Here is a 14,578-nt window from a genome sequence, read left to right as displayed (position 1 = left end):
CACCAACATCATCCATCGTTTCGTGGTCCCGAACTCCATCATCACCGACAACGGCACCCAGTTCACCGGCAGAAAGTTCCTGGACTTCTGCGAGGATCACCACATCCGGGTGGACTGGGCCGCCGTGGCTCATCCCATGACGAATGGGCAAGTAGAGCTTGCCAACGGCATGATTCTACAAGGACTCAAGCCTCGGATCTACAACGACCTCAACAAGTTCGGCAAACGATGGATGAAGGAACTCCCCTCGGTGGACTGGAGCCTGAGAACGACACCGAGCCGAGCCACGGGCTTCACGCCGTTCTTCCTAGTCTATGGGGCCGAGGCCATCTTGCCCACAGACCTGGAGTATGGTTCCCCGAGGACGAGGGCCTATGACGACCAAAGCAACCAAGCTAGTCGAGAAGACTCGCTGGACCAGCTGGAAGAGGCTCGGGACAAGGCCTTACTACACTCGGCGCGGTACCAGCAGTCCATGCGACGCTACCACGCCCGAGGGGTCCGGTCCCGAGACCTCCAGGTGGGCGACCTGGTGCTTCGGCTGCGACAAGACGCCCGAGGTCGACACAAGCTCACGCCCCCTGGGAGGGGTCGTTCGTCATCGCCAAAGTTCTAAAACCCGGAACATACAAGCTGGCCAACAGTCAAGGCGAGGTCTACAGCAACGCTTGGAACATCCAACAGCTACGCCGTTTCTACCCTTAAGATGTTTTCAAGTTGTTCATATACCTCGCTCTCACGCAAAGTTTAGTCGTCAAGGAAGGGTCAGCCTTGCCTCGGCAAAGCCCGACCCTCCCTCGGGGGCTAAAAGGGGGGAACCCCCTCTGCGTCGAAATTTTCCTCGAAAAAAGATCTTTTCCACCGGAATATCTTTCGTGCTTTTCGACTACTTCGAAAGTGGATCTTGAAAACGACGGAGTACACGTAAGCAGCCAAGGCTGACCGAGCCGAGGGACTCCTACGCCTCTGGGATACGGATACCTCACTCATCACCTTCTGCCATAAGTAACTCACGTTCGGATAAGTGATTCCGCGGACCGGACAAGTCTTCACGTTCGGAAGCTCTTCTGCCGGAGCGATTCTTCGAGCCTTCTCGACTGCGTCGATGACAGAACCCCATGGACGGGTAAGAGTGCGCGTAAGCGGCAAGGCCGACCGAGCCGAGGGACTCCTACGCCCCCGGGATACGGATACCTCACTCATCACCTTCCGTGAGAAGCAACTCTCGCTCGCACAAACAGTTCTGTTACCGACAAAAAGGTCCAGATACTCGAAACAAGAGGAAAGGAGACGCGGCTTTACAATACGGCGAGGGTGTGTTTCGGCCTCGGCGGCCGCAGAAAACCCACACTACAAGATAATCTGATCCTGCAGGCTCGGATCTTGACGGCTAAAGGGAGCAGCAGCACCCTCGGCGTCAACAACACCTTCGGCGAGGTCCGACCTAGCCTCGGACGGCGACGCGGTCCAAGGGCCTCCACTCTGAAGGACAACGTCATCACCAAGCCCGGGCCATCGCCGCCAGGGTCTTCTCCAAGAATCCGGCCCGAGCACGCGGCTCGGTCGGTCACCCCGGGGCCTCGGCTAGCTGTCCCCCAAGGACATCAGCCCGACCCGAGGCCTCGGTAGGTCAATTCCGGCGTTGGTCCCGCTAACGGACGACCCGGCCAGGCTCCGGCCGACCTGGTCTTCTTTTCGAGCCAACTCTGCCTCTGCTCGCGCTGGCACCGCTACCCCTGGCCTCGGCTCATCGAAGAGCGGCCGAGGGTTTCCTCTAACTAAGCAAGGGAAGCCTCGGACAACAAGGCTGACCGAGTCGAGGGACTCCTACGCCTCCGGGATACGGATACCTCACTCGTCACCTTTACACGGGGCGACTCACGCTTGGTGAAGCGGTTCAGACAACCAACAGGCGAGTCTCAGTGCTCGAAATTGGGGAAAAAACACGGCTCCGTGCCAAATTTACATACATGTTCAGGCCTCGACGGACACAATGAACAAAAACGCTGGCATTCGAAGTGCCATTACAAACGGAACTCCGGTTCCACCTCCGCAGGTACGAGCAACCCCACGCGATTGGGGGACCTGCGGAGCAACAGAAGGCCGATGGGTGGCTCGCCGTCGCCCGTTCCGGCAGCAGCGACGATGACCTCCGCCCCGGGCGGCGAAGTAGCTTCAGCAGCGGCTTCCGGGCAGGCGCTACGGCACGGGGGCTCTCGTTCACCGAGGACGAGAACCAGCCATTTAGGCCGGAAGACGGAGGCCCAGGGGTGCGGGCGGAGTTGGCAATCTCACTGACAGAGGAGCCTTCTCCGGCTGCCACCACCTCAGCACCGCGCCAGCGGGCGCCGGACGCCTCAAAGCGCACCGACAGGTCCTCGCCCTCGCCGGAGCCGCCCAGAACATGAGCGCCGCCCTCGCGGCACACGACGTGCTGGGCGAACCGCTGATGCGGCTGTCAACGCGAGGAAGGCCCGGACATGGCCGGCCCGCACGCGGCGCAACCATCGTCCGGGCGGAGGACGGAATGCTGCACCCTAGCTGAGCAACGGCGGTCCGCCTACCCCGGCATGCCTGGGGGAAGCCCCCGCGGAGCTGGGAGATGCCTTTCTCCCCCAGACGCTGGGGGAGGAAAAGGGTTACCGACCCACGCGGAGGCGCCCTCCCGACTCGCCTCACCCTCCGCCCCAGCAAGGGCGATGAAGATCCTTGAAGCTGAGGGCGGGGCGGAGGCAGCAGCCCGGTCCGCTTCTCCCCACCATCAAGCTGGTGGTCACCGTCTTGGGTGACCGCCGGCGGAGGGGTGCGACCGGGCTGCATGATGAAAATCCTTGAAGCCGAACAACGGCTGAAAGGTACCAACTCCCGTGGAGTTGCGTTCCTCCAACAACGAAGCGGAAAGACGGCGGATATCCCCCATCCGGGGGCTTGGAAGGTGGAAAGACACGATGCATAAGGGAGCGCGAAGACACGGTCGCCTTCCAAGAGGGCTACCCTCCTTTTAAAGGCGACTCTCCCCACTTGCGTCCCCAGCCGTCGTGGGCTGAGTCTTCTCCAACACGCTCCAAGGTCCTCCCCCTATGGCGCGGGGGCTGGGTCCCACACGTCATGCAAGCCAGCCCAGAGCAGAAGAAGCCAAACCGCCGCGCGTGGTGCGTGCAACCGCCCAGCGGTTACAAGCGGCTCTCCACTTTTGCCCAGACCAGCGGGCGAGAGGGCGGGCAGCCATGCAGGCGGCATGCAACCGTGCCAAGTGGGCGCACTTCTCCGACTCCCAACACGCCCAGCATGGAGGCCCAGACCCACGCATCATGCAACCGGCGCGCCGAATGCTTCGCGCCTGCAACTGCACCGCCACCTGCGCCTCCTCGACTGCGGAACCAATACCGCGACTCGAGGCGACCCAGCGCACGACCCAGCGGCTCTAGCCTGGCGCGACGGTCAATGCGGCCGAAAACGGGCCGGCAGTAATGGCGGTGGCAGGCGGGCAGGAGCAGCGGTCACGTCGTCAGCCAAGCTTACGTCCCATCCGAGGGCAGCGAGAGAACCCTCTCTCACAGCGTGAAGACAACGCGCCCGTGTTCCGTTCCTCGAACGGCTCGCGCACGCTCAATGGCTGCTCTGCGAACCACTCGCCCTGTCGCATTAACTTCGCGGCGGGAGAGGCGGCGCCTCTGGCAGGAGAAGCGAGCGACGCTTCGCCTTCGCCATAATGACCGCGTCAAAAAAGGTACGCCGCGTCGTTCGATTTCGTATCCTTTTCCTTTTTTCCTCTTTCTCTCTCTTGCAACAGGGACCGGGAAAGGGGGATACCCCGAAAAGGATCCTTCCCTGTGAAGGAACCAGGCTCCAAGCCTCCCTACTGATCAGAGGTTCGAAGGCTGGCCCCTCGGAAGGGTTCAACAGCCGCCTCAGAGCATGTGGGCTCCACACCCACTACTGGTCAGAGGTTCGAAGGTCGGCCCCTCGGAAGGGTTCAACGGCCGCCTCAGGCTACTCGGGCGCCGCGCCCACTACTGATCAGGGGTTCGAAGGCTGGCCCCCGAAGGGTTCACAGCCGCCTCAGACACAGAGCGAGGGATGACCATGGGTACGTTCGATACATAACCAAGGCTCGGGCTGCGCTCCCGAGGTACCCTAGGACATTTCCGAGACCAGCGGGAACGATCTTGTAACGGAATCCCATCAGAGGGAGGCATCGAGCCCTCGGACCCCATCGCCAGGGGACCGGGTCCGGCAGATCACCCGCAGGTACTTTTGGGCGTGCCTCTGGGCCCCTAGCCGACCCCTAACGAATGGGGCACGGACGTCCTCTCGGATCACCCGCCTGCAGCTCACCGGAGACACCATGTTCGGCGCCCACCAAGGGCAACATGGCGCTCTCCCCCCCTCCTCCTTGCGGAAAGGCGACGCAGGGGCGTATGTAAAAAAGTCGAGTCTGTCCCTGATCGCCCTCTCGCCCTGTGCAGAGGCTCGGGGGCTGCTCTCGCAAACCCGGCTCCGGCCAAACCGTTGACAGCGTCAACATACCAGCCCGAGAACTTGGGACCCGACTGTACACCCGGGCTACGGCCAGCTCACATGAGGGAACGACCAGACCAGCCGAAGCATTGCGCAAGGCGTTAAGACCTCGGAGGAGTCAAACCACTCCTCCGAGGCCTCGAGGGCTACACCCGGCGGGTGCGCTCGCGCGCACCCACCGGAACAAAACGCAACCGAGAAAGGCTGGCCCCCTTGCAAAAAAGTGCGACGAAAGCCTCCAAGCGAGTGCTAACACTCCCTTCGAAGCTCGGGGGCTACTGTCGGGGACCATAATTAGGGGTACCCTCAAGGCTCCTAATTCTCAGCTGGTAACCCCCATCAGCATAAAGCTGCAAAGGCCTGATGGGTGCGATCAAGTCAGGGATCAGTCCATTCAAGGGACTCGATCACGCCTCGCCCGAGCCTAGCCTCGGACAAGGGCAGCCGACCCCGTAGGATCTCCGCCTCGCCCGAGGCCCCCCTCCAGCGGCGAACACGTTCCCGGCTCGCCCGAGGCCCTGTCTTCGCCAAGAAGCAACCCCGACCAAATCGCAGGAGCATTTAATGCAAAGGTGGCCTGACACCTTTATCCTGACGCGCGCCCCTCAGCTGACAGAGCCGAAGTGACCGCCGTCACTTCGCCGCTCCACTGGCCGGTCTGACAGAAAGACAGCGCCGCCTGCGCCGCTCCGACTGCGGTGCCACTTGACAGAGTGAGGCTGACAGGCAGTCAGGCCCGGCCGCACGCACCATAGGAAACTCCGCTCCGCCCGACCCAGGGCTCGGACTCGGGCTAAGCCCCGGAAGACGGCGAACTCCGCTCCGCCCGACCCAGGGCACGGACTTGGGCTAAAGCACCGGAAGACGGCGAACTCCGCTCCACCCGACCCAGGGCTCGGACTTGGGCTAAAGCCCGGAAGATGGTGAACTCCGTTCCGCTCGACCCAGGGCTCGGACTCGGGCTAAGCCCCGGAAGACGGCAAACTCCGCTCCACCCGACCCAGGGCTCGGACTCGGGCTAAGCCCCAGAAGACGGCGAACTCCGCTCCGCCCGACCCAGGGCTCGGACTTGGGCTCAGCCCTAGAAGACGACGAACTCCGCTTCGCCCGACCCCAGGACTCAAATTCCGCCCTGGCCTCAGCCAACGGCCTCCGCCTCGCCCGACCTAGGGGCTCGGACTCGGCCTCGGCCACGGAAGACGGACTCAACCTCGACCTCGGAGGAGCCTCCACATCGCCCAACCTAGGGCGCGGACCAGCCACGTCAACAGGAGGCGCCATCATTACCCTACTCCAAGCTGACTCAGGCTACGGGGAACAAGACCGGCGTCCCATCTGGCTCGCTCCGACAGATAGGCGATGATGGCGCCCCGCACGCTCCCTGACGATGGCGGCTCTCGGCCCCCTTACGGAAGCAAGAGGACGTCAGCAAGGACTCGACGGCCCCGACAGCTGTCCCTCCGCCAGGCTCCAGCACTCCTCCGACGGCCACGACATCACACAAATCGGGCGCCAAAATCTCTCCGACCGCCACGATGGCGCGTACTTAGGGCGCTAGCTCCCCTCCGCTAGACACGTAGCACTCTGCTACACCCCCATTGTACACCTGGATCCTCTCCTTACGCCTATAAAAGGAAGGACCAGGGCCCTCTTAGAGAGGGTTGGCCGCGCGGGGACGAGGACGAGATGGGCGCTCGCGTGAGGCCACTCGCTCCTTCCCCTGTGTGGACGCTTGTAACCCCCTACTGCAAGCGCACCCGACCTGAGCGCGGGACGAACACGAAGGCCGCGGGATTTCCACATCTCTCACGCCCATCTCCGGCCACCTCACTTCCCCCCCCTTCGCGCTCGGCCTCGCGTCGACCCATCTAGGCTGGGGCACGCAGCGACACTTCACTCGTCGGCCCAGGGACCCCCCGGTCTCGAAACGCCAACAGTATCTGGTACCCGACGGGTATACCCGACCCGTTTCACCCATAACACCTGCCGGTAGAAGTTCCCTCGTACATTGTCAGTCATCAGGTACGCACCACCATACACGCTTGCTTAAACAAAAAAGCAAGTGTATGTGTTTGCGAAGAGAATTAAAGGTAGGCCGGTACAAAAGCTACCCTGACGATGGCGAGTGGTCATTGCTGTCGGTCCTCCTCTGCGTCACCTCTGGCGCCAAGATGACGCCATAGTCCTTGATATAGTAGTCGTCGAACGCGCACGACATGGCGAGTACCGATGACTCTTGGTTGGGCTGCCAAACGAAGTGCACCCCGATCTCATCAGCAAGGTAGTACATCTAGCCGTTGCACCACCGGATGTGCTACTCCTCTACATACATCTTGTTCAAGGACACTCACACAACGTCAGCAATGGCAGTCGTCCCAGCGCACAAGAATTTATGGCCGGTCAGTAGTGACTTACGTGACAGGTTGAGCTTCAGGTGATGATGAGTTGGACGGTGTGACGGTGCCGTTGTCGAATGCGGTGCCCAGAACAACCCAAGGGTCGCCGGTGTTGGTGACGACCATGAGGTCCCCTGTTTGAGATGGACAGCACGATTTAGCCGCTTTGGACCACGTCCAAGCGGCAGCTGCGGCGGAGCTTGCCGAACACAGCGACGCATGCGACCACGTAGTACTGCTTCTAGAGGTCGAACTGGCAGTCGCCAAGCTTCTTCTCGTCGTCGATGAGCGACGCCAACGCGAGCGCCTCCTGCTAGTGGTATTTGTTCGGGGTTTCCAAGTAAGAAACATGGATTCATCTTTAGCGTTGGTTTATGAAAACGACTCACAAGTCAAATCCATGGAAAAAATATTATAGAGAATAAATGTCACACATATAAAAAAGAATTTAAGTTGAAAACATTATTCAAACAAAAGAAATTGCATGCAAGGCTCTTCTTTAAATACTATTCCCTCCATCCAAAAATATAATTCAGGAATCTCGTTGATAATTATCTACTACTACACATTGCGCAAATGTAGCAGATATGCTTTGAGAGATATGTAGTAGATATTTTTACTGTAACAGATATTGATATAAACACACATGTGGTGTAGTGGTAGCTATGAGCACATTTGCTTGAGAGGTTGCAGGTTTGAATCCTATTGGGGCCATATTTGTGTTTTTTTAATTTAGTTTTAGCTAGGATGGAATGCACGTGGGAATGAGAATTGCGGGGAGGGATGAATGAGAAACACAGTGTGGAGAGGGTGGAATAGGAATGGCAGAATACTGGTAGAACATGGAATGACAGCCGAGAATGTGAACAGTGCGGGGAGGGGGTACCCCTTAACGTCTTAATAAGTAGTAGAGATTTTATTTTATTATTTGCAAGTTGTACATGCATGTTGATCAAACGGTTTCAAAAGCCACGGTGGTATTGGTGTGCCGCGGTCGGCGAGAGATCTGCCACAGCCAGGACCAGGAGGCGTGTGCTGGGCCACGCTGCTAGACACTTTGGGCCTATCTTTATCTCTACAGAATCGTAACTGTGAGCCCATTAGACTGTGCATCTCTAACGGGAGGGCCCACGGGCTGTGTGTCCCAAACAGGGGCCCAAATGTTCAGCGGGGTAGGCTTGGCGTAAAAAAACTAAAAGAGTGGGTCACAACTAACAGCCCAGAACCAAAAAGAAAAATAAATTGTTGCTGCCCAGGATCGAACTGGAGACCTTCAGTGTGTAAGACTGACGTGATAACCACTACACCACAGCAACTATGATGCCAGTAAACTACTAAAATGAGTTTAAGTTTGATCATAGTAAACATGGACCAGGATGCCCTGTTTTTCCCCTTCAATATTATAATTAACTATCCGCTTACTTAACCACAATTTTCCTAGATTCTTTCATTCCACGCATATATAGTATATTCCTTGATTTATATGCGGACACGCAGCTTTCATATAGACTTCATAATTGTTTCCAACAACAACATAAACATGCATATTTTCAACAACATCTTTCATATGGCACACCAAGCATGAACACAAAAACATGCCAAATTCAGACTACTTGAGATATGTCCTGGAGATTCGTGGTCTACCCCTATCACACGGGCCGTTTGAATCCGTTCATTTTAAAGGAATTTAAGTCTACTTAAAGTAGTTGGCTATTTGTCTTAGAATTTGACATTTCACCATTTTTCAAAGCTTAAAGATAAGCTTCTCTCAAATTTATAAGGTGGCTAACACTAGTACACAAATATATTCCCCATAAAACTATATTATATTAGTTTAATCAATCTCTGTCTAAATTACGATTATTAAATTAAAATTAAATTCAAAGGATTCAAACGGAGCCTAACGGTAATTCTTTCCTCCGTCCGTTTCGTGGCTAGAATGCACAACGATATTGACTCTGTAGTAGTGGCAGAGCTAATTCCAGTGTCGTATTTGAATGTGGTAGCCATCAGGGAATTCTAGCCCCGGATTTCGGACTACCTTGCCACCCCCAAGACTTCTCCACCTGAAATGATGTGAAAGAAATTAAAGGGCGATGATATTGGAAAATGAATATGGATTTTTTTTAAACTGAGTTCTGACTCCCGGAGAAATAAGCTTGTGAAAATTCTACCTGTATCTAGTGACAAGGAAATGGAGGAAAATAGACATTTGCAACTTGCTGAAGTCTGCTCCAACACAGGATCGGAGGCCTCCTCCGAATGCCATGAAGTGTCTTGACCCACGGTTTATCTCCGGTTTATCCTGTATGTGGACATGTGCAAAAACAATTTCACCAGATATCACTGCATGTGTACTTCTGCATACATGGACTGAATCCACAAACCTTGAACCTTGTAGGGTTAAAGATAAGAGGATCTGGGTAAATGACTGGGTTCAAGTGCACTGCTGGAGGACAGACCATCACTCCCCATCCAGCTGGAATTGTGAACCCTGTTCAAGATCACACGTCAAAAGCACTTTATAGTGACATCAAAGCTATGATTTTTATCATGTTTGTTTTAGAGTGCGATCAGTTTGCTCAACAGAGAAAACTGCAGGTGTAAGGACATCTTCACCTCTGAACTGTATGTCTTTCAGTGCCTTTCTGAAGATGCCAGGCGCAATATTGGCTAATCGGACAGTCTCGTTGATGACCTATAAAACAGTACGGATATTCCTATTATTATTGTGGACTAAATATTATTTGTTTGATAGCAAAAATGCATGCACCCTCATAGGATTCTTAGTGCAGGCAGTAGTATATAACTGAATAACTGAAGCCAGTTGTTCCAGTTATACATGCTCTTAACACTAGAAGAGGTGCAGCCAGTAATTATTGACCAAATTTTGTCTTAGCCCACAACCTGGGATGTGAATGTCATAGACTTGTACTCCATCCATGTGATTCCATCAGATCCATGGCGCGCGTTACGTTCATTCAGAATCGCTTCATGCTCCACCTGCATCCATGCCAAAAAATCAGATATCCCAGAGGCATCAGTGCCAGGCTATCAAAGGTTGCATGTTCCTGACCGTGAGCTCTTCCAGGACGCGAGGGTGGTCTGCAAGCAGCTTGACAGCCAGAGTGAGCGCTAGCGACGTCGTGTGGAAGCTGGCGAACAGGAGCACGAACATCAGGTCGAGCGCCATTCTGTCCGTCACGAGCGGCTTCTCCTTCGTGACTTCCTGGATGACGAGGTCCAAGAAGTCGCCGCCATGGCGACGTATCGTTTCCATGGCGCCTCCTCCTGCTCCGGGCACCTGTACCAGTCTCTTCCTCTCCGCTAGCACTTCCTGCAGCACCTCCATTGCGCTCTGCCGGCCCTGAAAGTGACATGACAGACCCACCAAAAAAAGGAACTTAATTCGATCGTGGTATGCAAGTGCAGCGGGTAGCAGTATGTACGCACCTTCATGCATGAGTAGTATGCTGTTCCTGGCAAATACAGAGGGAACGAGATGAGCCCTCGAACGAAGTCGAAGAAGCTCCTCCTCAGAATCTTGGACCTCGACGGCTCCAAGCTGAGAAGCTTGTTCGCTGAAAGATCGAACACCATCTACGCGCGCAGAGACACAGACATGCAGCGATCATAACTCACAACAAGCAAGGGCAGCCTCAGCCTGGCACACACTAGTGCCCGCAAAAACACGTACCGTGGAGACGGCCTCTTTCAGCTCGACCGACGGCAAGGTTGACCAGGTACAGAGCGAGCTGCTGACGGCGTGCTCGACGTCGCGGAGCATGGACTCCCTGAGGCTCTCCGGGCCGAAGTAGCGGAGCACCATGTTCTTGAGGTACTTGAACATGGCGCCCTGCTGCTCCCCGACGTTGTCCCTGCCTAGGATCTCCACGAAGGAGTCCGGGTACCAGCTCTGGAACAGCTGCCCCTCCTGCTGGAACACCATGTAGTTCAGCTCCTCGTCCGCGGAGACGACGACCGGGTGGCCCACCAGGCTCGTCTTGAAGATCGGGCCGTACCTAGCTTGCACTCGAAAGGGACAGGTTAAGATTCGGAATTGCGACACCAGTCCGGCCCACCATGTTTAATCGGGCCACGGGCCAAACCGAGGCGTACCTTTGCAGTCTGTGTCGGACGAAACGCGGGACGTCCAAGGAAGCTTCAGGGGAGAAGAACTGCAGCGTCTCTCCGACGAGCGGCAGGCCCATGGAGCCCGGCGGCAGGCGGCCGCTGCATCGAGGGTTCCTCCACCTGTGCACCGCATACAGCAGCAAGAGGAGAACCATAAGGAGCACAAAGGCCGCGCCGCCGGTGAGCCTCATGTGGTACGCGCACATCTCCGAGATCGGGCGGTATGGGGAGAACTCACGTCACGCGGCTCTGCATGTCTCGTTCATGCACTTCAAAGCTGCAACACAGGATCCGAAATTTAAAACATCACGGGGCTCCTCAGCTAGCAAGTTCAGTTCAGTGTAAAGAATATGGCCCGGCCGGACTTTGACCGTGGTTTGCTCTATGGCAACGTAAAGGGTGTGGAGACTAGCGGTAGATAGACCTGTTACAATTGGTAGTGGTTCTTAGTCCGACTCCAGCAGTTCATTCAAAGTTTATCTATAAATACCGTTTTGCACCGTTCTATACTGTAAATTGTACTGTTCGTAAAGTGGACACTACTACAGTAAACCTCTGTACAGGCGGTTTGGTTAGCCTCTACACAGGCGGTTCCAGGAACCGCTTGTGGTGCACCGCCTGTGATGTAAAACAACATCACAGACGTTCAATCAAAAACCGCTTGTGATAGACACACATTACAGGCGGTCCAGTTTAAAGGAACCGCCTGTGATAGACACACATCACGGGCGGTTTCTTATCCTAGCCGCTTGTGTTAGCCACACATCACAGACGGTTTTTAATATAAGTCCGACTGCATACAATATAAATCACAGGCGGTTTTCAATATACAGATTCATATACAGAATTTTCAAACACAGATTCAATACACAGATTATACACAGATTTCATACACAGATTATACACAGATTGCATACACAGATTTATACATATCAAGTTCCATAACATGTTCCATACACAGATTCATCCACATATCAAGTTTCATCGTCATACACAGATTTATACACATATCAAGTTGCATAGCAACTCAACATCTGAAAGTTCCATAGACAACTCAACATCTAAAGTTCCTAACTAAAGACCTAAACACTGTGTGATATCGTGTACAAACTTAGTTCTGGGAATTGTTGCAAATTTCCATTTGTATTGTAGAATAGCCCTTGTTGATGAAGAACTTCACGGCGCATAAAGTAAAGCAAGTCTCTTACAACCTTAGCCACGCCGACGGAAACCATATCTCTTTCTAACCATTCAGCATTGATCTTGGATTTAGGAACTTGCAATGAAAGCAAAAAGCAAGCAGTGCTAAGAGTAATGTGATGAGCAACAATATAACAAAAAAATTGCAACATAGACAATGATAGCGAACTTACATCCTCACGATTGACCATGTAATGGAAGGTGACACGACACCATTCGCATACATAATAACCGCACAGGACAGTACCCGGAGGTTGTTTGTCACCATATGGAAATAATGATATTGATAAATTAGGCTTGTCCTCTGAATGTTCGCCGCCAAGATCTTTCCAATAAAAACGGTGAAAGTCGCCTAGAGGGGGGGTGAATAGGGCGAAACTGAAATTCTCAAAAATAATCACAACTACAAGCCGGGTTAGCGTTAGGAATATAATCGAGTCCGCGAGAGAGAGCGCAAAACAAATCGCAAGCGAATAAGGAGTATGACACGTAGATTTGTTTTACCGAGGTTCGGTTCTTGCAAACCTACTCCCCGTTGAGGAGGCCACAAAGGTCGGGTCTCTTTCAACCCTTCCCTCTCTCAAACGGTCCCTCGGACCGAGTGAGCTTTCTCTTCTCAATCACTTGGAACACAAAGTTCCCACAAGGACCACCACAAGTTTGGTGTCTCTTGCCTCAATTACAAGTGAGTTTGATCGCAATGAAAGAATCAAGAAAGAAGAAAGCAATCCAAGCGCAAGAGCTCGAAAGAACACAAGCAAATCTCTCTCTCTCTAATCACTAGGGCGTTGTGTGGAATTTGGAGAGGATTTGATCTCTTTGGTGTGTCTAGAATTGAATGCTAGAGCTCTTGTAAGTAGTTGGGAAGTGGAAAACTTGGATGCAATGAATGGTGGGTGGTTGGGGTTATTTATAGCCCCAACCACCAAACTAGCCGTTTGGTGAGACTGTCTGTTCGATGGCGCACCGGACAGTCCGGTGCACACCGGACATGTCCGGTGCGGCAGCCACGTCACCAAAGCCATTGGGTTCCGACCGTTGGAGCTCTGACTTCTGGGCCCGCCTGGATGTCCGGTGGCGCACCGGACATGCACTGTAGATTGTCCGGTGCGCCAGCATGGGCGTGCCTGACCTCTGCGCGCGCAGCGCGCACATTTAATGCGTCGCAGGTAGCCGTTGGCGCCGAAATAGTCGTTGCCCCGCTGTTGCACCGGACAGTCCGGTGTACACCGGACAGTCCGGTGAATTATAGCGGAGTGGCCGAAGTGAATTCCCGAGGCTGGCGAGTTCCTGAGGCCGCTCTTCCTTGGAGCACCGGACATGTCCGGTGTACACCGGACAGTCCGGTGAATTATAGCGGAGTCGCCTCCGGAATTTCCCGAAGGTGGCGAGTTTGAAGTCGGGGTCCTCTGGTGCACCGGACATGTCCGGTGGCACACCGGACAGTCCGGTGCGCCAGACCAGAGGTGCCTTCGGTTGACCCTTGCTCCTTTATTTGAACCCAATACTTGGTCTTTTTATTTGTTAAGTGTGAACCTTTGGCACCTGTATAACTTATGCACTAGAGCAAACTAGTTAGTCCAATATTTGTGTTGGGCAATTCAACCACCAAAATTAATTAGGGATTAGGTGTAAGCCTAATTCCCTTTCAATCTCCCCCTTTTTGGTGATTGATGCCAACACAAACCAAAGCAAACATAAATGTGCATAAATTGAACTAGTTTGCATAATGTAAGTGCAAAGGTTGCTTGAAATTCAGCCAATATAAATACTTACATGATGTGCATGGATTGTTTCTTTGTTTTTAACATATTGGACCACATTTGCACCACATGTTTTGTTTTTGCAAATCCTTTTGTAAATTCTTTTTCAAAATCCTTTTGCAAGAAAGTCAAAAGTAAATGAATAAGATTTTTGCAAAGCATTTTCAAGATTTGAAATTTTCTCCCCTTGTTCCAAATGCTTTTTCTTTGACTAAACAAAAACTCCCCCTCAAATAAATTCTCCTCTTAGTGTTCAAGAGGGTTTTAAGATGACAAGTGTTGAAAAATACTACTTGCTCCCACTTTAGAATACAAAGAGATACTCCAATTGAAAAACATTAAATTTTAAAATTAGGGCGGTGGTGCGGTCCTTTTGCTTTGGGCTCATGCTTTCTCCCCCTTTGGCATGAATTGCCAAAAACGGAATCATTAGAGCCCTACGAAGTACTTTCTCCTCCTTTGGTCATAAAATAAATAAATGAGTGAAGATTATACCAAAGTTGGAGAGATGCTCGGAGTGACGGCGAAGGATGAGTAGTAGAGTGGAGTGGAAGCCTTTGTCTT

The 14,578-nt window shown here is 53.6% G+C and overlaps 1 protein-coding gene and 1 non-coding gene across 2 annotated transcripts; both read right to left on the bottom strand.

Annotated features, from left to right (window-relative positions):
• Window positions 1-8,160: 8,160 nt before the first annotated feature.
• TRNAV-UAC (transfer RNA valine (anticodon UAC)) lies at window positions 8,161-8,233 on the bottom strand. The gene has a single exon. It is a non-coding gene; the product is annotated as a tRNA-Val (tRNA).
• A 162-nt stretch (window positions 8,234-8,395) lies between these two features.
• LOC103646055 (cytochrome P450 87A3-like) lies at window positions 8,396-11,361 on the bottom strand. Its single transcript, NM_001301526.2, has 9 exons — window positions 11,037-11,361; window positions 10,615-10,939; window positions 10,371-10,517; window positions 9,994-10,284; window positions 9,825-9,920; window positions 9,537-9,615; window positions 9,305-9,411; window positions 9,092-9,222; window positions 8,396-8,983 (listed from the first exon to the last, which is right to left on the bottom strand). Exons 1-9 carry the CDS (start codon window positions 11,255-11,257, stop codon window positions 8,893-8,895), a joined length of 1,488 nt encoding a protein of 495 aa, NP_001288455.1. The 5' UTR covers window positions 11,258-11,361; the 3' UTR covers window positions 8,396-8,892.
• Window positions 11,362-14,578: the final 3,217 nt, after the last annotated feature.

This window comes from Zea mays, chromosome 2 (assembly GCF_902167145.1).
Source record: "Zea mays cultivar B73 chromosome 2, Zm-B73-REFERENCE-NAM-5.0, whole genome shotgun sequence".
In the NCBI taxonomy this organism is placed as follows: domain Eukaryota; kingdom Viridiplantae; phylum Streptophyta; class Magnoliopsida; order Poales; family Poaceae; genus Zea; species Zea mays.
This window is presented reverse-complemented; position numbering and strand designations above follow the sequence as displayed.